Genomic DNA, 23,573 nt, shown 5'->3' with positions numbered 1-23,573 from the left:
GCCCCATCACTGAAATGTTCCTACAACCTATGGACTCTGCATCTCATGTTCTTGATATTTATTGCACATTTATGTATTATTATTATTTATTTTTGTATTTACACAGTTTGCATATTTTCCACACTAAAAACAAGTTGATGCAGTCTTTCATTTGATTCTGTTATAATTGCTATTCTATAATGGATTTATCGAGTATGCCACAAAAATGCATCTTAGGGTTATACATGCTGACGTATGTATTTTGATCATAAATTTACTTTGAACTTCGAAGTCTTGTCTGATTTTTAACTTCTAATTCTGACAAAAGCTTTTTAACTTGAAACGTAAAGCCTCTGTCTGTCTGATGCTGCTCAACCCACTGAGTAATTCCTGGATTTTCTGTTTTTCTCTGTGAAAATTCTTACGTAATGATAACGATATTATGGGTAGATGATCAGACAAAATTTAATATGTAGCAAGAAAATACATGGAAGTTTAACTTCTGTAAACTTAATTTATTCCACACATGGGTCAAAGGAAAGTAGATTCGTATTCCTGTTTATTGCATTTACATCAAACATACAGTGAAATTAATCAATTGTGTTGACAACCAGTGCACCTGAGGCTATGCTCCAGGGCAGCCTGCTAGTGTCACCACACAGTCTGGTGCCAATTTAGTGCATGCTCTCTTCACGTGCTACCTACAGGAGCCTGAAGACACAGACTCAACATTTTAGGATCAGCTTCTTCCCCCTCCACCATCAGATTTCTGATTGGACTGTGAACCCATGTACACGTCCTCACTACTTTTTTTGCTCTCATTTTGCACTACTTAATTTAAAATATTATTGTGTAGCCCAATTTAATCCTTGCCTAATCATGGTACAATTTACAATGGCCAATTAACCTACCAACCAGTACCATGTGGTCACAGGGAGAATGTACAAATTCCTTAGGCAATGGCGGGAATTGAATCCAGGTCACCTATATTGTAAAACATGGTACTAACCATTATGCTGCCGACTAAATTCTGAGCAACCAATGCCCAAAACATGCAGCAGAACAACAACACAGACCCTCTTCAGATTTAGATTCACTTATTGCTTGTCCATCAAAACATGGTGAGATGCATTATTTGCGTTAACAATCAGCAAACTCAACGATACGCATGGCAGCCGACACAGTCCAGTGTCAACATACTGTAGCATGCCCGCAACGTTTAACACAACCACACCACAACTTACAACAGAGAACAAGCAAGCACATAATCTGCTTAACCAGCTAAGAGCCCACGGTATGACAGGAAAGATACTAAACTGGATAAGTCATTGGCTGATTGACAGGAGACAAAGGATGGTAATTAAGGAAGCCTTTTCTGTTTGGCTGCCGGTGACTAGTGGTGTTCCACAGGGGTCTATTTTAGGACTGGTTTCTTTTTACGTTATATGTCAATAATTTGGTTGACAGAATCGATGGCCTTGTGGCCAGGTTTGAGTACCAAACAAAAACAGAGACCAAACAAGAAATAAAAGGGTAGACTATTTTCAACATGGAGAGAAAGTTGAGAAATCAGAGGTGCAAAGGGACTTGGGAGTCCTTGTGCAGGATTCCTGAAAGGTTAATTTGCAGGTTGAGTCGGTGTTGAGGAAGGCAGATGCAATGTTAGCATTCATTTCAAGATGGCAAGAATGTAATGTTGAGGCTTTATAAAGCACTAATGAGGCCTTACTTGGAGTATTGTGAGTGGTTTTGGGCCACTTGTGTAAGAAATGATGTGCTAACGTTGGAGCAGGTTCAGATGAGAATGATTCTGGGATTGAGAGGATTACCATCTGAGGACCAATTGATAACTCTGGGCCTGTAGTCATTGGAATTCAGAAAAAGGGGGAGGAACTCATTGAAACCTATCGAATGTTGAAAGGCCACGATAGAGTGGATGTGGAGAGAATGTTTCTTATGGTGGAGGAATCTGGGACCAGAGCACATAGCCTCAGAATAGAAAAATGTCCATTTAAAACAGAGATGAGGATAAATTTCTTTAGCCAGAGTGTGGTGAATCTCCACAGGTAGCTGTGGAGGCCAACTCATTCGGTATATTTAAGGTAAAGGTTGGTAGGTTCTTGATTAGTTCGGGCATGAAGGGTTACAGGGAGAAGGCAAGAGATTGGGATTGAGAGGGAAATGGATCAGCTATGATGAAATGACAGAGCAGACTCAATGGGCCAAATGGCCTAATCTGCTCCTATATCTTATGATCTAACACAAGCAGCAGTACAGCCATATCAGAATGAAACAAGATAACAGGCCCAATGTGTCAAAAATAAGAGGAAGAAATACACTATCATTAAACTCTGATATTTCCTGCATGGATTTACCAACAACATTGTTGGAGACTCTTTGGAACAGTTTACCCATCATCTTTCATTTTGGAGTGAGGCCAAGCATGCCATGTGTTTCCTTTATAATTTCATTGACCTGTATTGCTATTTGAGTAGGGTGAGCTCACAGGAGTGGAGACGCGAGTTAAGTGACCTGATCTCGAATAGTTCTGAGGGAACTGACAGAATGGTTGGAGGGGAAGTATGGAGATTTATGTTGAACCAGGAAGGATAGTTCCAGAGTACAGAATCACCCATTTTCTGTGGAAATGTTGAGGAATTTCTTCTCTCAGATGGTTGAGAATTTGGAATTATGTTCCCTTCATAATGAATGCAATATTGAATAGATTCAGACAATAAAACTATAAAAGAGTTAAGTATGTAAGATGGTGTTGCTGCCATCAGGTAGCGTAGTAGCATCTGCACTGGACTTCGAGGCACGTGGTCCCAGGTTTGAACCCTGGCAGCTGCTTGTACCCTTTCCATCCACGCTGGGGTGAGCATCAAGCTAGCAACTCAGCTTTGTAAAAAAAAGACAGAAATGCTAAAGAAGTGTCAAAGGTGCTGCCCGATGCACCACAAGGCGTGGTTAAAACAACGGCAAAGTGGTGTTGAGACAACACTTAATCTTCTTGAGATTTGTTTTTCTTTGTGTTCTGTATTGTTCTGCTGAGCATTGTGGTCATGCTAAGTTTGTACCAGAATATGGGGCGACACTTTCAGGCTGCCCCCCACACTTCCTTGGGTTGTGGCGGCTGTTAACGGAAAGAATGCTTTTCACTGCATGTTTTGATGTATGTCTGATAAATACTTGAATCTGAATCTGAATGTCAGAGCAGTCTTGAGAACTGAATGACACTTCCCTGCTCCCGTTCATTGTGACTCTTTCCCATGGCACTTACAATAGTGCAGCAATCCCTCAGTACAATACTGGAACAGCAGGTTTAATTTTTGAACTATGGTGCAGAATGAACACTTAGCCAAAGATCTGACAGAAATGGGTGTGCTACAACAGTCAATGCATAATGCAACCTTTCATCCTCAAATTGGGTCTAGTTCTATTGTTGCTTTCACAAGAACAAGAGGCTTTCATATTTGTTCAGGTGTCACTTGAATTCATTGGGTAAGCTGAGATCTTACTTGCTCATAACTTTGTCAATATTCTGAAGAACTGGGTGTTCCTTTGCCCAAGGTTTCAAACTGCTCCGAAGTACACAAAATCAAAGTTCCTCTGTTCATTGTAATGTTGTAAAGCATACAGAAGCAAAGTGTATTTCTACAATAAGTAGTAGCTCAAATAAGTTTCAACTGTTCATTTGGTGTGCTGTTGAAGTGGGTACTACGTTTAAGGTTAGAGACAAAGATTTTGCATTTGAGTTGAACTTGTCACTGATGTGGACTTTAAACCCTTTCCGCAGCATAGCTAGTAAAGCTTCCTCCTGTTAGTGCCGGAGACCCAGGTTCAGTCCTGATCTCTGGTGCTGTCTGATCGGCAGGTTGACTGGTGTCACAACAACAACCTTGCACTCAGTGTCAGTAAAACCAAGGGATCGATGGTGGACTTCAGGAAGGGGAAGTCGAGGGAATGCGCACCAGTCCTCATCGAGGAATCACAAGTGAGCAGTTTCAAATTCCTGGGTATCAAATCTCAGGAGATCTATTCTGGACCCAACATATTGATGTAGTTATGAAGAAGGAACACCAGCTGCTATATTTAATTAGGATTTGAGCAGATTAAGTATGCCACTAAAGACTCTAGCAAATTTCTACAGATGTACTGTGGAGAGCTTTTTGACTGGGATTGATTTCATTTTGGCTGGCATTGATATGGTGGTCAAATCATCTCCCTCACACCATACCTTCAGAGATTGATTCTATGAGATAATGAGGGCCACCGCACAAGATATGAAAAAGCTGCAGAGGGTTGTGAATGCAGCCAGCTCCATTATAGGCACTAGTCTCCCCACCACTAAAAACGTGTTCAAAAAAGGAGACATCCATCATTAAGGACCTCACTACCCAGGACATGCTACCATCAGAAAAGAGGTACAGAAACCTGAAGCCACACATTCATTGTCAGCGGAACAGCTTCTTCCCTGCTGGCGCCAGACTTCTAATGGACAATGAACCCATGAATATTACCTCACAATTGTTTTCTCTTTTTTTCAATATGGTGAACATTTGTTTCATGATGACAGATGAAAGAAGCTCGTTTAGCTCAACTGCCAGTCTGAAAAACAGACCGAACGCTCTGACCTGGGGAGAGAACCCACTCAGTCACGTACAGAGGGGGGAGATTATGATCACACACCCCAGTTACAGCCAGGGTGACCCACAAACACACATGCGAATAACTGTATGACCCAAGCTAAAATGCAATAAATTAATTTAAGCATCCCACCATCATCCCACAAAAACATTTTTTTAAAAAGAACAATGAATAGCGCTGGTCAACAGGAATGTAGGCTGTCATCCACAGCCACCTTCCCCCCCCCCACCCCCCCACACCAGAGAGCTACAGCATATTTAGGTACTGCACTCTGCTACTGCAGCAGAACAACATATGGCAGTGATAATAATTCTGATTCTGATTTGGAGTTTGTACATACTTGTACAGTGAGAGAGGGCAATTTTAAGGACAATGTACACAGGTCAAAGGTCAAAGCTGCTCTTGCGGGACCAGTCAAATAACGACTCAAAATTCTACCGTTTTGTATGAGGTATTCACATTATTTCTCTTGCAAAGTTTGTCCAAACCCTTTATCAGCATCATTCTCTCAGAATATCTTTTAAAAAGTGTACAACAGTTTTCACTGTATCTTGTGATGTGAGCTTTCTTCGAAAGGTTCTTAGATGGGTTACCCAGTACGTACGCACAGAAAATTGCATAAACAAAATGCTGGAGGAAGTCAGCAGGCCAGGTTGCATCTATGGAAAAGAGTAAGCAGTTGCAATCTAATATGAATGTGGTGTCTTCCCTGTTGGCTGGCCCAATGATTATCACACTTCAACATTTCCAATGTATTCCTGTTTTTGTTGACTTGTATACAAGTTCACAGCCGCAGTCATACATCAGGATATTGTTAGCAATTCAGAGTATTTCACTGGCCGTAAAGCCCTTTGGAACATGTTGACCGTGGTGTTAAAATTAATACAGAAGTGCATGACAGAAACCAACCTCCCTCCTTGGACTTTTCTACGCTTCCCGTTGCCTCGGTAAAACAGCCAGCATAATCCCCACTTGACATTCTCTTCTCTCCTCTCTCCCGTTGGGCAGAAGATAAGAAAATCTAAAAGCACGTGCCACTAGGCTCAGGGACAGCTTCGATCCTGATGTTATCAGACTCTTGAGTGGACCTCTTGTACAATATGATGGACTGTTGACATAATCTATTTCGTTGTGATATTGTAATTTATTGCTTACCCGCAACATGGTTTTCTCGGTAGCTTTTACACTTTATTCTGCATTCTGTTACTGTTTTACCTTGTTCTACCTCGATGCACTGTGTAATGATTTGATCTGTATGAGCCATATGCAAGGTAGGTTTCTTGGAAATGGTATTGGGATTGATTTATTGTTGTCACACACCCTGAGGTACGGTGAAAAGCTTATCTTGCAGTTTGCACAGATCAATCGTCACAGTGCACTGAGGAAGATAGAACAAGGTAAAACCATAAGAGAATGCAGAATAAAGTGTAACAGCTACAGAGCGGCAAATGCAGAGCAGGTAAACAACAAGATGCAAGATCATAATCAGGTAGATTGTAAGGTCAAGAGTCCATCTTGCCATACTAAGAAACCGTTCAATAGCCTTATACATATTCAAATTCAGTTTCATTTCAGAATCAGAGTCAGGTTTATTATCACCAGCATGTTTTGTGATATTTGTTAACTTAACAGCAGCGGTTCAATGCAATACCTGACAGTATAGAAAGAAAGGAAATAAATAAATAGATAGATAGATAGATAGATAAATAAATAAATGTCTATTGAATTGGTTAAAAATAGTGCAAAAACAGGAATAAGATATATTAAGAAAGGTGAGGTAGTGTTCATGTGTTTGATGTCCATTTAAGAATCATATGGCAGAGGTGAAGAAGTTGTTCCTGAATCGCTGAGTGTGACCTATCGCATGTACATCAAAACATAGAGTGGAAATACGTTGTTTATGTTAACAATCAGCACAACCCGAGGATGTGCGGGGAGAAGCCTGGAGGTGTCACCACGCGTTCTGCCACCAACATAACATGCCCATCATGCTTGGCAGAACAAAACTGAACACAACAAGTAACAAGGGAACAACAGATAAATAAGCTCTGTTCCTCACTCCCCACCCAGACCACGTACATTCACAGATACACCTCCAAACCCAGGTGGAATCTCTGCCATTCAGAAAGCAAACTTCTGGACTGGCTTATCAATAATCTCACTGTTTTAACAAGCCGAAGGAATCAACCAGAATCTCCTCAGACGTCACAAAACACTGGAGGAGCTCAGCTGGTCAGGCAGCATCTATGGAGAGGAATAAACTGCCATCATTTCAGCTGAGACCCTTCATCAAGACTTTGCCCGAAACGGCGACCATTTATTCCTCGCCATAGGTGCTGCCTGACCTGCTGAGTTCCTGCAGTGTTTTGTGTGTGTTGCACAAGATTTCCAGCATCTGTAGGATCTTGTACGTTTATGATTTGCTCCTGAGATGCGTATGCATGGTGTAGAAACTGCACTGGGGTGGACACGAAGACTGTACAGAGGGTCGTCAAAACTGCCTAACACATCACTGGCACCAGCCTACCTGTCATCAAGGACGCATATACAGAAAGCTGCCAGAAAAAGGCCAGCAATATCATGATGGATCCAACTATCAGAGAACAGTTTGTCGCATTCCTTTGGGGAGGAGTATATGTCACATCCGCACAGGACCACCAGACTCAAAAACAGGTACTTTCCCCAGGCAGTAAAGCTGTTTAACACCTCCACCCATTAACCCAACCCCCCCCCCCGCCATTACTTTATTATTTCCCGTCAGCTACCTTATGTACAGACACCCTGGTGCCTAGCACTAATTTACGGACATCCAATCAATCCACATAGATAAGCTATCTTATGTATTTATATTTATTGTGTTTTATTATTGTGCTTTTCTTGCTACGTCAGATCTATAAATGTTTCCTTCTCCATTACACGTGTATAATGGAAATGACATTAAACAGTCTTGAATCTAAAGCAACACACACAAAATGCTGGAGGAACTCAACAGGTCAGGTAGCATGTATGAAAATGAAGATGGTTGATGTTTCGGACCGAGGCCCTTCTTCAGGGGCTGAGAGGGAAGGGGGAAGATATCAGGATAAAAAGGTAGGGGGAGGAGAAGGATACCTAGAAGGTGATAGGTGAAGCCAGGTGGGTGGGAAAGGTCAGAGGGGTGGAGTAGAAAGAATCTGATAGGAAAGGGGAATAGGCCATAGGAGGTGGGGACTCAGGAAAGTAATCGGCAGGTGAGAAAATGTAAAAGGTCAGAGTGGGGAATAGGGGAAGGGGAGAGGTGAAATTTGTTTACCAAAAGGAAGAAAAATTGATATTCATGCTATCAGGTTGAAATACAAGGTGTTGCTCCTCTACCTTGAGAGTGGCCTCATCTTGGCACAAGAGGAAGCCTTGCATCAACATGCCAGAACAGGAATGGGAATTGAAATGTTTGGTCACCAGCAGGTCCCGTTTATGGCGGATGGAGTGGAGGTGCTCGATGAAGCAGTTGCCCCAATTTACGATGGGTCTTGCCAATGTAGAGGAGACCACATCAGTAGCACCAGCTAAAATAGATGACCCCAGCTGTTTTGCAGGTGAAGTTTGCCTCACCTGGAAGGACCAAGTACTATTGAAGTACTTCTGTACTTTGTACCATTTCAAGCATGTGATCTCCTGGTTTGAGATCATGGAATCAGACCGGGTCTAAGGTGGTTTGGGTTGGTCAGCACTACAGGAGAGCCAGTGAGAAAGTACTGTACATCCCTAAGCTCAGTATTAAAACTTCTCAGTTAATTGTACAATAGTTTTCACCAGAACTATAATACACCAGTTTGAATTTGTTGGTGGTCCCTTTGCTTTGAATCACTCTAGTCAAACCCCTGCCTAGGGACATGATTTGTAAAACACACAGACTTAACAATGTCTTCTACAAATGATTGATCAGAATGTTGCCCAGCATTGAGGCAATAATGTTGACAATGGATATGGATATAATTTCCCAGTCTAACATCGTTACCCTGTACTTTGATTGGAGCCCAGAAACAGCAAATCAGATTTTAGAATGAAAAAGCCATGCTTCTCAAACTCGCCTGCAACCTTGTCACGCAGATGAGCCGCACCTACTTCCACATTCCCTCTGCAAAGTCGGACTGTTGGCTGGAGTTCCATCCCTGCATTGAACTCAACCCCATTGTTAGTCTGGAATTTAAATCAATCCTGGGAACAGCACCTAGATGCTATTACAAAAAAGGCACGGCAACGCCTGTACTTTCTTCAAGGTTTGTGAAGATTTGGCATGTCATCTCAAAGTTTAACAAAATTTTATAGATGCACAGTGGTGAGTATACTGACTGGGTGCAACACAATCTGGTATGGAAACACCAATGCCCTTGTGCAGAAAGGCCAGGATATTGCCCAGTCTATCATAGGCAAAGCCCATCTACAAAGAGTGCTGTTGCAGGAAAGCAGTATCCATCGTTAAGGACAATCCAGGCCATGCTCACTTCTCGCTGCTGTCGTCAGGAGCCTCGAGTACCACACCACCAGCTCAGGAACAATTATTGCCATACAAACACCAGGCTGCCGAACTAGACTGGATACTTTGCACCCTAACGATATGAGGTCGCTTTCAAGGACTTGACAACTCAAATTCTCAATATTGCTTATTTATTATTTTTTTTCATATTTGCACAATGTGCTGTCTTCTGCACATTGGTTGTTTGACCATCTTTGATTTTGTGTCGTTTTCCATTGGTCCTATTGTGTTTCTTTGTATCGACGTTGAATGCCCACAAGAAAATTAATCTCAGGGTTGTATATGGTGACATACAGTATATGTATTTTGATAACAAATTTATTATGAATGTGAACTTTGAAGTTTTTAGCTCTTGTAAGTTCAGCAATACTTTTGTTCTGGCACTCTGTTGAACTTGGAGCTCAATGCATTGTTTAGAAATTAACCCAATGTTTGAATCTGAAGTGCTCTCTCACCTCTAAGCTGGAAGACTTTTGTTCACATCCCGGTCTAGAATCCTGACAGCAAAGTTGAGTAAAAATGAACTGAAGAATGGCAGATGGAATTTAATTCGGACAAGTTCAAAGTACATTTATTATTAAAATATGTACACAGTATTCAATCTTGAGACTTGTCTTGCAGGCAGCTGCTAAACAAAGAAACATTATAGAACCTGTTCAAAGTGAAGTACCGCACAACAAGATCAGCAATGGTGCAAAAAAAAACAACTCACGCAAGCAACAAAGAGTGAACAAATAACACAGAGCATTAAACATCAAACTGCAGAATCTCCAGAAGTGAGTCCACAGCCCAGGGCGCTGAGGTGAATTAAAGCAATCCAGAAGACGATGGCTGAGGCCACAGCCACCAAGTCAGTCAGTTCAGCGTTGTGTCAATGGCTGCAGGCCACAGCCGTAGATCCAGTTCTGAGCTGAAGTATGTCGAATCAAATCGTGCAAATAATAAAGCGCGTTCAGCACTGCCGACATTAAACATCAAACTGTAGCTGAAAGTGAATCTACATCCATGAGCCGCCAAGGTGATCAAGCCTTACAGCCTGGCGCCCAAGACTCCTGCACCTTCTGCTGGTGGCAGCAAGAGGGAGACTGGTTAAATGCAGGCAGTCAGCACTGTGAACCCGTTCTCTTTCCATTGATTTTAATCTTGCTCGACGCTTTAATCAGCACGGAGTAATGGAGCCGACCACGGGTTCACATTCTGCTCTCTTAGGAATCAACACAGCATAGCTCAGAAGTGTGAGGAGTTGCACTTTGAGAGAGTGGTAGGACACTGAGGAGTGCAATAGAACAGAAGGATCTAGGAGTACTTGAATAATTACTTGAAAATGGCATCACAGATAGACAGGGTCTTAGAAAGAGTTTTGACGCATTGGCTTTCATAAATCAGAGTGCTGAGTGCAGGAGTTAGATGTTACGTTGAAGTTGTATTATACTTCGGTGAAGCCAAATCTGAAGTATTGTGTGCAGATCTTGTCATCTTCCAACAAGAAAGATATCAGTAAGATTGAAATTGTACAGTGAAAATTTACGAGGGGTTACTGGGACTTGAGGATCTCAGTTACAGGGAAAGGTTGAATAGGTTAGGATGTCATTCTCCGGAGAGTGGAATAACGAGGGGTATTTAGATAGAGGTATTTAAGATTACGAGGGGATAACAACCCAGCTCCTTTTTTTCCTGCATAGTTGATAATAGGTGGTAGACATTGCACAGCGGTTGTGGCTAGAAATTTCCTGTTTGAACTGAAACATAATACACCTAACTTGTTTTGCTGCACCACACATGAAATAGATTAGTGTTTTTGTTCTGCCCACGTCTGTTTTTGAAACTCTAATCCCAAATATTGAATCAAAACCATTTGCTTTTATAACTCTGCTTACTCGAATCTTATCAACTTTGCCTGTGAGGGCAACACAAGGGCATGGAACTACATTCCATTATAAAATCTTTGGAGCCACATTGTTAGTTTTTTTTCCAAGCTGATGGAAACTGTATCTCCTGTTTCTGCCATTTCTCATTTGAACTCAATGTAGGATTGCCTTAGGGACTCTGGCTCCCAGATTATCCCTTGGGGGTTTATTCACGAAACCTTCCCCCGGAGTGGGCAGAGCCACAAGGCAGCAGAGAGTTGAAATCAGTTTTCCTTCTCCAAGATGAGCTACCAACCATGATTGATCAGCCCCATCTGACCAAAGTGACAGGTTTTAAGTCACCAGTAACTTGCCTTTGCCCCTTCTGTCAGTAGAGGGAGGTCTGCTGTTCTTGGTAGCTAAGCCACACGTGAAGGCCAGGAGCTGGACTCGGTTGCCAGAGGCTATTTGAGACACACGCCATTGGGAGCATTTAATAGGTAGTGGGAGCTTGTCCTCATTACCCGCTCCAGCTATAACAATCTTAAGAAGTTAATATATTGTGTTTACTGTGCCAGCTGTAAGATTGGGGATGTACGTTCTCCCTGTGACCACATGGATTTCCTCCCACATACTAAAGATGTACATTTAGAGTTAGGGAGTTGTGAGCATGGTATATTGGCACCTGAATCATGGTGACTCTTGTGGGCTGCCCCCAGCATAACCCTTACCGATTTGCTGTGACATAAACAATGCATTTCACTGTATGTTTCAATGTACATGTGACTAATAATCACCAAGGAGTCCCACCACCCTGGACAGGATCACTTCTCATGGCTGCCATCAGAGAAGAGGTACAGGAGCCTGATGGGCAAACACACACAAAATGCTGGAGGGTCTCAGCAGTTCAAGCAGCATCTATGGAAATTAATAGAAATTGGCATTTTGGGCTGTGACCCTTCATCAACATTGATCCTGGGTCCCGATGACTGTTTATTCATTTCTGTAGATGCTACCTGACCTACTGAATTTCTCTAGCATTTTCTGAGTTTCGCCTTGGATTTCCAGCATCTGCAGATATTTTGGTTTGTGCTGGGAGCCTGAAGACATGTACTCAACATTCTAGGAAGAGTTTCTTTCCTTTTGCTGTCAGATTTCTGAACAATAAACCAACCCATGATCACTACCTCACTATCTTACTCTCTTGTTGCACTACATATTTGTACGTGTATATATATGTGTGCGTGTGGTGGCATCAGCTCTGGACCAAGGCAGATGACACTGAGTTCAAACCCAACCTAGATGTGGAAAGGATTTTTCCCATGGTGGGAGAGTCTAGGACAAGAGGGCACAGCCTCAGGTTAGAGGGACACCCTTTCAAAACAGAGATGCAGAGAAATTTCTTTAGTCAAAGGGTGGTGAATTTGTGGAATTTGTTGCCACATGCAGCTGTGGAGGCCAGGTCGTTGGGTGTATTTAAGGCAGAGATTGATAGGTTCTTGATTGGACATGGCATCAAAGGTTACTGGGAGAAGGCCGGGAACTGGGATTGAGGAGCAGGTTAATATAAACAGGATCAGCCATGGTTGAATAGCGGAGCAGACGATGGGCCGGGTGGCCTAATTCTGCTCCTATGACGTATGGTCTTATGATCAACCTGGACAGCAGCAGAAAGAAAGGCCTGGCAATCTACTTCCATATCTTGCCACGAAAACCCTATGTTCCATGAGGTCACGAAGAGTCGAACTTGACAAAACAGTGGACCTACAAATGTGTGTGTGTGTATATATTATATTTCTTATTGTAATTAATGAACCACACTGTATTGCTGCCAGAAAACAATTCATCTAATGACATGTCAGTGATATTGCTGTAAATCTGATTCTGAAATCTCCTGTTAATGCTCTTGCTAATTCTAGATGGCAATTCCCATACATTCCTGACCAGTCACTCACCTTCTTGTGTTGTTTGTTTGCCTCGTGGGTGTTGCTGCCAAGGACGAGTTTTGTTGCCTTACAAGAGACAGTCATGATCTTCTTGAACGGCTGCATTCCTGCCGATGAAGATACCCACACGATGCTTTTGCGGAGAGCTTCATGATTTGACTCTGCGACGATGGAAGGGGCAGAGATCTATTTCCAAGTTTGGGGTGTGCAACCAGGAGCGAAGTGGTGGTTACATTATTTTCACTAAAAACATACCCTGACAAAGGACAGTACTGCACAGTACAGGCCCTTTGGCCCACAATGTTGTGCCAACCTTTTAACCTACCCCAAGATCAACCTGATGTTTACCTTCTACAATGTCCTCCCTATTTCTTTTGTCTATATGTACCTATTTAAGGGTCTCTTAAGTATCCCTAATGTATTGATGTCTACCACCACCCCAGCAGTGGGTTCCACGCACCCATCATTCTGTGTCAAAATGACATCTCCCTTATACCTTACAACAATCACTTCAAAATTATACCCTCCCATATCAGCCATTCCTGTCCTGGGAAAAGGGTCTCTGTCTGTCCAGTTAATCTATGCCTCTTATCATCTCTATCAAGTCACCTCTCATCCTCCTTCACTCCAAAGAGAAAAGCCTTGGTTCACTCAACATATCCTCATAAGACATGCTCTAGGCAGAAGTGTGTGAATTGCCATCAGTAGGGACAAGGTCTTGGGAAACTGAAAGGTCTGAAGGTAGATAAGTCACCTGGACCAGATGGTGTACCCAGGGTTCTAAAGGAGGTGGCTGAAGAGATTGTGGAGGCATTAGTAATGACCTTTTAAGAATCATTTGATTCAGGGATGATTTCAAGTTTGAAAAATTGCAAATGTCACACCACTCTTCAAGAAGGGAGAGAGGCAGGAGAAAGGAAATTATCAGTCAGTTAGTCAGACCTCAGTGGTTGGGAAGATGTTGGAACTGCTTGTTGAGGACGTGGTTTCGCGTTACTTGGAGGCACGATAAAGTAGGCAAGCGGACTAAAATATAAGGGCAAGGATGTAATACTGAGGCTTTATAAGGCTGCACTTTGAGTATTGTGAGCAGTTTTGGGCCCCTTATCTAAGAAAAGATGTGTCGGCATTCAGGAGGGTCCAGAGGAAGCTCACGAGAATGATTCTGAGAATGAAAGGGTTAATGTTTGATGACTCTGGGCCTGTACTCACTGGAGTTTAGAAGAATAAGAGGGGATATCATTGAAATCTATTGAATATTGAAAGGCCTAAACAGAGTGAATGTGGAGAGGATGTTTCCTATAGTGGGTGAATCTAGGGACCAGAGGACACAGATTCAGAATAGGGGGATGTCCATTTAGAACAGAAATTAGGAGGAATTTCTTTAGCCAGTGTGGTGAATCCGTGGAAATAACTGTCATGGACAGCTGTGGAGGCCAAGAATTGAGTATATTTAAAGCAGAGTTTGATAGGCTCTAGGTTATAGGGAGAAAGCAGGAGAAAGGGGTTGAGAGGGATAATAAATCAGCCATGATCGAATGGTGGAGCAGACTTGATGGGCCAAGTGGCCTAATTCTGCTCCTATGTCTAATAGTCTTATTTTTCTGGAAATGTTTTGTTTACAATTTACTTGAATTTAGCTGTTTAATTGGTTAGTTGTTCTCTGTTGGAATTTCACTGGAATTTATTGTTATCAGTAGTCTGGTATAAGAACACCAGGCCACCTTTGTTTGCTCTATTTTTATTTTTTGTCTCACTCTGGTTCTTCCCCCATCATCTTGGCTCTTGTACTATTAATAAAATGATCATAAGCTACAAGTTTTATGCCTTATTCTTGATGTCTGAAGAACCTCAAAAGCAGCAGGATCCAATACATGTCTACCTGTACCCCTCCTTTAAGCTGTTCCACCCTTTTTGACAAGAACTTTCATCATCTGTCCTAATGTCTCCTTGTGTGATTCAGTGTCAAATTTTGTTGCAAATCATGCCTCAAAGTATCCTGGGATATTTCACCACATGAGAAGCTCTTGAGTTGTTTCCCAGACTTTATCCAAAGCCTCAACAGTCATGCTTAAATCAACAATCTTTTGTTTGGGAATTTTATTTATAGTATAATTCAGTTGCTTTGTCACCTCTTGAAACGAGGAGCCTTCCACGTTAAGCTACTGACTCTTGAGGGAAAAATATTTAGCTGATACCTTACAGCTAACCACACAGAAATGCTTAAATGTCTCGTACTAACTAATAATAACATTACACATTGCACGGAAAATCACCGTTTAGGTTATGCTCTCTTCTCACTGCTGCCATCAGGAAAGAGGTACGGGAGCCTCAAGTCCCACATCACCAGGTTCAGAAACCCTTCAACCATCAGGCTGTTGAACCACAGAGGATAACTTTACTCACCCCAATACTGAACCTGTAAACTCACTTTAAAGGACTCTACAACTTGTGTTCTCGGTATTTATTGCTTATTTATTTATTATTGAAACCCTCTCACTGAGGCTTGGAACAAACTAGCTCATTAGCTAACTCTGCCTAACAGCCACATGATTCAATATTGCATGAGTAATGGTGAGAAGGCCACCAAAATCATCTAGGGGCGATATGACTCAGGTTCAACCAAACAGGAAAGTTGGAATGTTCCATTGAGAGGGTGGAAACTGTATAAATACGGCCCCATTCAAAGTTATCATTCAGCAGAAAATAACAGACCTTATACCCGGCGTAAAATTAAAGTGGAAGTATAATTACAGATTTTTCAACTTTAACAAAAGGTTAATTAAATATAAATAAAAGGGCCCATTCCAGTTAAACTAGTCTAACTGTGCACATAAACGTTGGAGCTCATTTCTGGAGAAGTTGGGTGCTTCGCTTTGATTACTCGTGCACTGACCCATGTTCTGCATGAAAGACACCAGTTCGAACTTCCCTCGAAGACCATTATGAATGAACTGGAGAACTCGGGTATTGGCAAGACAAACCCAATTGGCTGACAACGTTCCTGAGATGAGCAAGCGGCTCCTTATCTTAGCAGAAACCAAAATACTAGTCTTTGAAGCCTAGTTAGCAGAACACACTTTGCAGAAAAACTGCTAAACTAAAATACCTAATAGCATTAGCAGTAGGAATACAATAAAACATGTTCTTAACCAGGCATTATATTATTATTGTTAGTTTTATTTTTCTTTTGTATTTGCACAAGTTTGTTTCCATGTGCACATTTTCATTGAAGTTTTTTATTGATTCTATTGTGTTTTTCTCTATTTACTATGAATGCCCACATGAAAATTAATCTCATGGTGACATATATGCACTTTGATAATAAGTTTGCTTTAAAATTTGAAATGTTTGCCACCTCAGAAACCACAGGGGGGATTTTTCACAGAGCCTTATCCAAATGCTGCACAAATGCTGTGGTTTTGCAATGCTGATCTTTTTTGCATGTGGTTTCATAACGCTGCTCTCTTGACATTGTAACACACAATGGCAACTTCACGAGGTGCACCTGCTCATTAATGCAATTGGCAGCAACTCAATGCGTAAGAGCAAGCAGACGTGGGCAAGAGGTTCAGACCAAACATCAGAATGGAGAAGAAATGTGATCTAAGTGATTGACCATCCAATAACTGTTGGTGCCAGAGAGGGTGGTTTGAGTATCTACAACTGCTGACCTCCTGGGATTTGCACACACAACGATCTGTAGAACAGGGGTTCCTGACCTTTTTTTTGCCATGGATCCCTACCATTAACCAAGGGCTCTGTGGAACCCAGGTTGGGAACCTCTGCTTTAGAGTTCACAGAGAATTGTGCTAAAAACAGAAAGCATCTAGTGAGTGGCAATTCTGTGGACAAAAACACCCTCTTAATAAGAGAGGTCAGAAGAGAATGACCAGACTGGTTCAAGCCGACAGGAAGGTGACAGTAACTCAAATAACCACATATTACAACACTGGTGTGCAGAAGGGCATCTCTGAATGTGCAGCATGTTGAACGAAGTGGCTGGGTTACAGCAGCAGAAGACCACACTGGGTTTCTCTCCTGTACCTAGTAAAGTGGCCACTGATGAGGGCTTACTTATTGTAAATACAAGTAGGGAATCACTAAGGGAGTGAATAGAAAGTAAAATAATTTTAAACAGATTTTTTAGCAAAGTCTTTCATTTCTTCTTCTGGAGAATGGAAAAAAAAGTGCATTTTGTGTTGTCAAGAGACTTGTTAGAGAGAACAAGGTAAATGTTTGCGGCAGGGTGGAGACCAGAGTTGTCCAGGTGACTCAGAAATGATTGAAGTGGATTAAAGAACAAGAGCAAAACAAAGTCGAACAATGAGGAAGAATGCAGCAGTTGCTGGAAATGAGATATAAAAGAGTTACTAGAAATCCCCAGCTGCTCAGGTGGAATTCGTGGCGAGAGAGAAAGTTCAGCACCATATCTTACATTGGAACTGGCCAATGTGGTGCAAACTGGAAAGGTTGGCTATCTGAAATTGATCAGAACTGAGAACTGCACCTGATGCTGAGCCTGTGTTGGGTTTTGCTGGAACAGGCAAGAGACCCTGTGACTCAGTGTAAAACCCTGTTTCACTCTACTTTGGTAAAGCAAGCACGTGCAACAAATCCCGGACAAAACTGATAGGAGTATGAGATAATGGCCACACTTAGACCACTTTTGGAATATTGTGTTCAGTTCTGGTAGCCTCATTACAAGGAGGATGTGGAAACTTTAGAAAGAGTGCAGAGGAGGTTTACCAGGATGCTGCCTGGATTGGAGACCATGTCTAATGAAAATGAGTGAGCTTAAGGCTTTTCAGTTTGCAGCAAAGGAGGATAAGAGGTGACTTGGTAGAGGTGTATAAGATAATTAGGGGCATAGATCAAGTGGACATCCAGAGACTTTTTCGCCAGGGTGGAAATGGCTAAGAACAGGGTCATAATTTTATGGTCATTGGAGGAAAGCATAGAGGGGATGTCAGAGATAGTGGTGGGTGCATGGAATGTACTGCTGGGGCTCATGGTAGAGGCAGGTACATTAGGGACATTTAAGAAACTTAGCCAGGCACGTGGATGATGTGGGAGAGAAGAGTTAGATTAATCTTAGAGTAGGTTAAAAGATTGATGCATCATGGGCTGAAGGGTTTGTATTGTGCTGCAATTTTCAATGTTCTGTGTAATTGATGGGAACATGAAGAGAATAAATTAGAAGGGAAATTAATGAAGAAATGGGAGATATCACAAACTGACAGGGGCTCCTACCAAATCATAAGGAAATCTGGTAACAGAGCAACAGGAAGGGTCGCAAGATATTGGGTATATTGAAATCAAAGGTTGATAGGTTCTTGATGAGTAAGGTTGTCAAAGGTTATTGGGGAGAAGGCAGGATGTCAAAGGTTAAGGTGTGTAGACGTGAGGGGATGATAAATCAGCCATAATGGAATGACAGAGCAGGCTTGATGGGCCAAGTGGAGCTTTTTGGCGTGAGTTATAAGGGGAGACTGAATAAGCTGGGATGCTTTTCACTGGAGTGAAGGAGGCTAAAACATGACTCAACAGAGGTTTATAAAATCATGAGGGATGTAGCTAAGGTGGATAGTCACAGTATTTTTCACAGGATAGGGCAGACTAAAACTAGAGGAAACAGGTTTAATGTGAGAAGTGAAAAAAGAGGACTCAAGGGCAAATTTTTCACTCAGAGGGTGGTAAATATATGGAATAAGCTGACAACAGAATTGGTAGAGGTGAGTAAGGTTACAATTGTTCAATCGTTATGTGCTGTGGCATTATGGGCAGTGTCTTTTCAAGGCAGTTGACCCCAGCCATTGTCAATACTCTTCAAAGCTTGTCTGCCTGGCATCAATGGTCACATTACTAGGGCTTGTGATATGCACCAGCTGCTCATATGACCATCCACCCCTTCATGTGACTTTGATCAGGGGGCTAAGCAGGTTCTATGCCTTGCCTAAGGGTGACCTGCAGACTAGCAGAGGAAAGAAGGTTAGACCTCCTTTGGAAGAGAGATATCCCCACACCGCCACCCAACAATTATAATGCTCAATAGAAGTTTAGGGATTACGTGGGTAGGATAGGTTTAGAGAGTTATGGGCCAAATACATGCAGATACAACCATAAGATATAAAAACAGAATTAGGCCATTTGGGCCCCAATCTCTCGCCTTCTCCTTGTATCCCTTCATGCCTTGACCAATCAACAATCAACCTCTGCCTTAAATATACTTACAGACTTGGCCTCTACAGTTGCCTGTGGCAAAGAATTCCACAGATTCACCACCCTTTGGCTGAAGAAATTCCTCCTCATCTTTGTTTTAAAAGGAAGCCCCTCTATTCTGAGACTGCATCCTCTGGTCTTGGACTCTCCCACCATAGGAAACATCCTCTCCATGTCCACTCTGTCAAGGCCTTTAATCATTAGATAAGACTAGTTTTGACAGGCACTTTGATCGGTGTGGATGAAATAGACCGAAGGGCCTATTTTCATGCTATAGAACTCTATGACTCTAACTCCTGTGCTGAATGTGGCCCCACACTTTTGTACATGCGAGCTGGTGGCCAGACCAGGCTTGCCGCAATTGATGTGCAGGGTAAAATTCTGAAGAGTGATTATCACTAAGTTATTTTCCACAGAGGTGCTCTATTGAAAACTGTAGCAGGCGTTGTCTGCATGTGATTCAGTGATATCACAACACTATCACTTTGCACATTGTACTGTGAAGTGTAGGATCCGTCACTTCTCCTAATGATTTCTGACAGTGAATGAAATGTAGGTTGTGTGAACTATGAGATCAATAGGTCGCATCACAGAGCAGCTAGTAAAGGCTCTACCACACTGCTGCAGTGACCCTGCCTCTGGTAATGTTACCCTCTGACTGTACGCAATTTACCCTGGATGCTCCAGTTTCCCCCCATGTCCAAAACCATGCTGGTTTGCATTATTCCTATTCACACCTTGCGGTGCATCAGGTGGCATTTATTGCCTTTTTTAAAATGTATTAATTTACGGGATGTGGGCATTGCCAGCATGTTTTGCCCATCCCTAGTTGCCCTTGAGAAGGTGGTGATCAGCTGCCTTCTTGAACCGCTGCAGTCCCTGAGGTGTAGATACACCCACAGTGCTGTTAGGGAGGGGATTCCATGATTTTGACCCAGCGACAATGAAGGAACAGCGATATGTCTCCAAGTCCAGATGGTGAGTGACTTGCAGGGGGATTTCCAAGTGGTGGTGTTCCCAGGTATCAGCTGTTCTCGTCCTTCTAGATGGTAGTGGTCGTGGGTCTGGAAGGTGCTGCCTCAGGAACTTTGCTGTGTTGTTTGCTGTGCATCTTGTAGGTAGTACACACTGCTGCAACTGTTTCCTCAGCATTGGTCTATTTATTTTAACGAGACTGAGTTACTAGCTCAACACTCAACATGCAAGGAGCAGGCTAGATTCGAACCTGGGACCACTGGTCTCGAAGTCCAGTGCTGATGCTGCTACGTCACTGGCCGGCTATGCCAGTGTGCATGGTGTCTGAACTGCATAGGGTAGGTAGATATTAAATGCTGACGGGCAAGTAGAAGGGAGTGGAATACAGAGAAATAATGAGTGGAGTGAGGTTGATGGGAACTCAGATTCTGCTGATTTGATGGGCTGAATATCAAAAGGAAATATAAGATTAGCTGCTGGCTAAAGCCAACCAATCATAAGCCCTTTGAAGATAAATCATGGATAGAAAAGCCCTGGCCAATAACCCAGTTGGCACGACTTCTTTCCAAAGAGTATGCTGGTGTGATTTATTCCAAATAAAACCACTTATATGAATAATTTACTTGTGCAGCTCTGGATGGGGGGATGAAGATAGGTCTCTCCCAAAGTTGGTGTAAGGCACTCTTTCCCTCCACTAGGCCACCCTAGTGTAGCATCTGTTTAGCTCCCCCCGATCAGGGTCATGTAAAGCCATGGGAGCTGTGCTGGATGGCTGTATGAGCAGCTGGTGCATATCACAAGTTCTGGTTATGCGACCAGTGACAATCTCTGAAGAGTATTGATAGTGGCTGGGGTCACCCGTCTTGTAAAGACTCTGCCCAGAAGAAAACAATGGCAAACCATTTCTGTAGAAAAATTTGCCAAGAACAATCATGGTCCAAAACCACGATCACCCATGTTACACGAAATGGCACATAATGATGATGATGATAATTTGTGCAATGAGATCCATTCTCCAGGCTAGTATGTCAAAGTATCATTCTGATCTTTGTAGCCTTAGAGTATCAAATAGACTCAGAAAAAGTGGTACACAAACTCAAGAAAATCTGCAGATGCTGGAAATCCAGTGCAGTACACACAGAACTCTGGAGCAACTCAGCAGGTCAGGATATATCTATGGAAAAGAATAAAGGGTCAATGTTTTGGGCTGAGATCCTCCATCAGGACCTGTCCTGATGAAGGGTCTTGGCCTAAAATGTCGACTCCTTACTCTTTTCCATAGATACTGCCTGGCCTGTTGAATTTTTCCAGCATTATGTCTGTGTTGCTCAGAAATAGTGGTTATCAAGATGTTACGATGACCAGAATTGGAATTAAGTTTATTATCACTGACGTATTGTCGTGAAATGTGTGGTTTTGCAGCAGCAGTATAATGCAGGCCTAAACATTGCTATAATTTAGAAAATAAATCAATTGTGCAAAAGAACATAAGTATAGTGAGGTAGTGTTAAGGAGTTCATGGTCCATTCAGAACTGCGGAGAGGGAGAAGCAAATCCTGAATCAATCCGTGTGGGTCTTCAGGCTCCTATTCCTCCTCCCTGATGGTAGTAATGAGAAGAGGATAAGTTCCAGAAGGTGAGGGTCCTTAATGATGGAGGCTGCCTGCTTGAGGCACCAACTCCTGAAGATTTCCTGGTGGGGAGGGTTGTGCCTCTGTTGGAGCTAGCTGAGACTATAACCCTCTTCCTGACTTGGACAACGGAATTGATGGCTTTGTGGCAATGTTTGTGGACGATATGAGGATAGGCGGAGGGGCGGATAGTTTTGAGGTACAGAGGCCCCACCAGTGCTTTGTAAAGCCTCAATATAGATTCAAGATTGTTTATATTCCATCTGGGTAGCCTCCAACCTGATTGCATGGACATTGATTTCTTGTACTTCCAATAATTGCAGCTGCCCACCTTCACCATTCCCCATTCTCGTTTCCCTCACTCATTTGGAGGAGAGAATTCTAAAAATGTAACACACGTTTACTTCACATAATGCTAAATGATCACCCCATTAGAACACAATATAGTACTTGATTTCCTACCCCCCCCCCCCACACATCATTCCCATTTCCCTTTGTCACCTTATTTCCTTATCTGTCCATCACCTTCCCCTGGTAGTCCTCTCCCTTCCCTTTCGTCCATGGTCTTTTACCCTCTTCTTTCAGATTCCCCTTTCTCCAGCCCTTTATTTCTTCCACTAATTGACTTCCTAGCTCTTTACTTCACCCCCTCCTGGTTTTGACTTATCACCTGCCACCTTGTACTTCTTCCTCCCCTCCCCACCTTCTTACCCTGACTTCTCCTCTGCCTTTCCAAACCCGATGAAGGGTCTCAGCCCGAAACATCGATTGTACTCTTTTCCATAGGTACTGCCTGGCCTGCTGCGTCCCTCCAGCATCTTGTGTGTGTTGCTCAATATTGTTTCATGCCATTTCCTGTACACAAGTCTACTTGCTACTCCAGATCCAACGTAGCACAAAAAATTAAAACAGAAATGATTTTTTTTTAAATTACAAAAATAAGCAAAAAAAAAATGTGGGCACAAAGATACCCTCAAGTATCAAGTATTGTCACAAACAAGAAGATAGCTGCAGATTCTGGAGATCCAGTGCAGCACACACAAAATGCTGGAGGAACTCAGCGGGTCAGGCAGCATCTGTGGAAAAGAGTAAACAGTTGATGTTTTGGGCTGGAAAGGAAGAAGGTGGGGGGAGGGGAGGAAGAAGTACTAGGTGATAGGTGAACTCGGGAGAGGGGAGGGGTGAATTAGAGGGCTGTGAAGTCGATTGGGAAAGAGATAAAGGGCTGGAGAAGGGGGAATCTGATAGGAAAGGATGGAAGACCATTGACGAAAGGGAAGGGGGTGACTCACCAGGGGAAGGTGATGGACAGATAAGGAGATAATGTAAGAAAGGGAAATGGGAATGATGTGGGGGCAGAGGAAATCAAGTACTATATTGTGTTCTAATGGGGTGATCATTTAGCACTATGTGAAGTAAATGTGTGTTACATTTTTAGAATTCTTTCCTCCAAATGAGAAATGCATCTTGCTGAGAATGTTCAGGGATATGATCAGAAACCTCTTGGAATCAAGAGCACAAGGGACTGAAAATGTGAAACTCACCATCCTGTTGATTTCTCCACAGTTATGGCAAACACGTGCAGCACTTTAAGGTTCTTCGTGATAACGAGGGCAAATATTACTTGTGGGAAGAGAAGTTCCACTCCCTGAATGAGCTCGTGGACTTCTATAGGACGACTACAATTGCAAAGAAACAACAGATTTTCCTGAGAGATACAAAGCCTGACGAAGAGGTAAAATGATTTTAGAGGTTGTAAAAGAAATTGTATGTGTTCATGTGCGTGTGTGTGGCCTGTGAATGAGGGACA

The 23,573-nt window shown here is 42.6% G+C and overlaps 1 protein-coding gene across 1 annotated transcript in view; it reads left to right on the top strand.

Annotated features, from left to right (window-relative positions):
* LOC132399105 (GRB2-related adapter protein-like) overlaps positions 1–23,573 on the top strand; it is a 63,395-nt gene that overhangs the window by 38,217 nt on the left and 1,605 nt on the right. Inside the window, exon 4 of the mRNA XM_059979070.1 lies at positions 23,330–23,498. Coding sequence (XP_059835053.1) covers positions 23,330–23,498 — 169 coding nt within the window. The remainder of the gene's footprint in view (positions 1–23,329; positions 23,499–23,573) is intronic.

This window comes from Hypanus sabinus, chromosome 9 (assembly GCF_030144855.1).
Source record: "Hypanus sabinus isolate sHypSab1 chromosome 9, sHypSab1.hap1, whole genome shotgun sequence".
In the NCBI taxonomy this organism is placed as follows: domain Eukaryota; kingdom Metazoa; phylum Chordata; class Chondrichthyes; order Myliobatiformes; family Dasyatidae; genus Hypanus; species Hypanus sabinus.
This window is presented reverse-complemented; position numbering and strand designations above follow the sequence as displayed.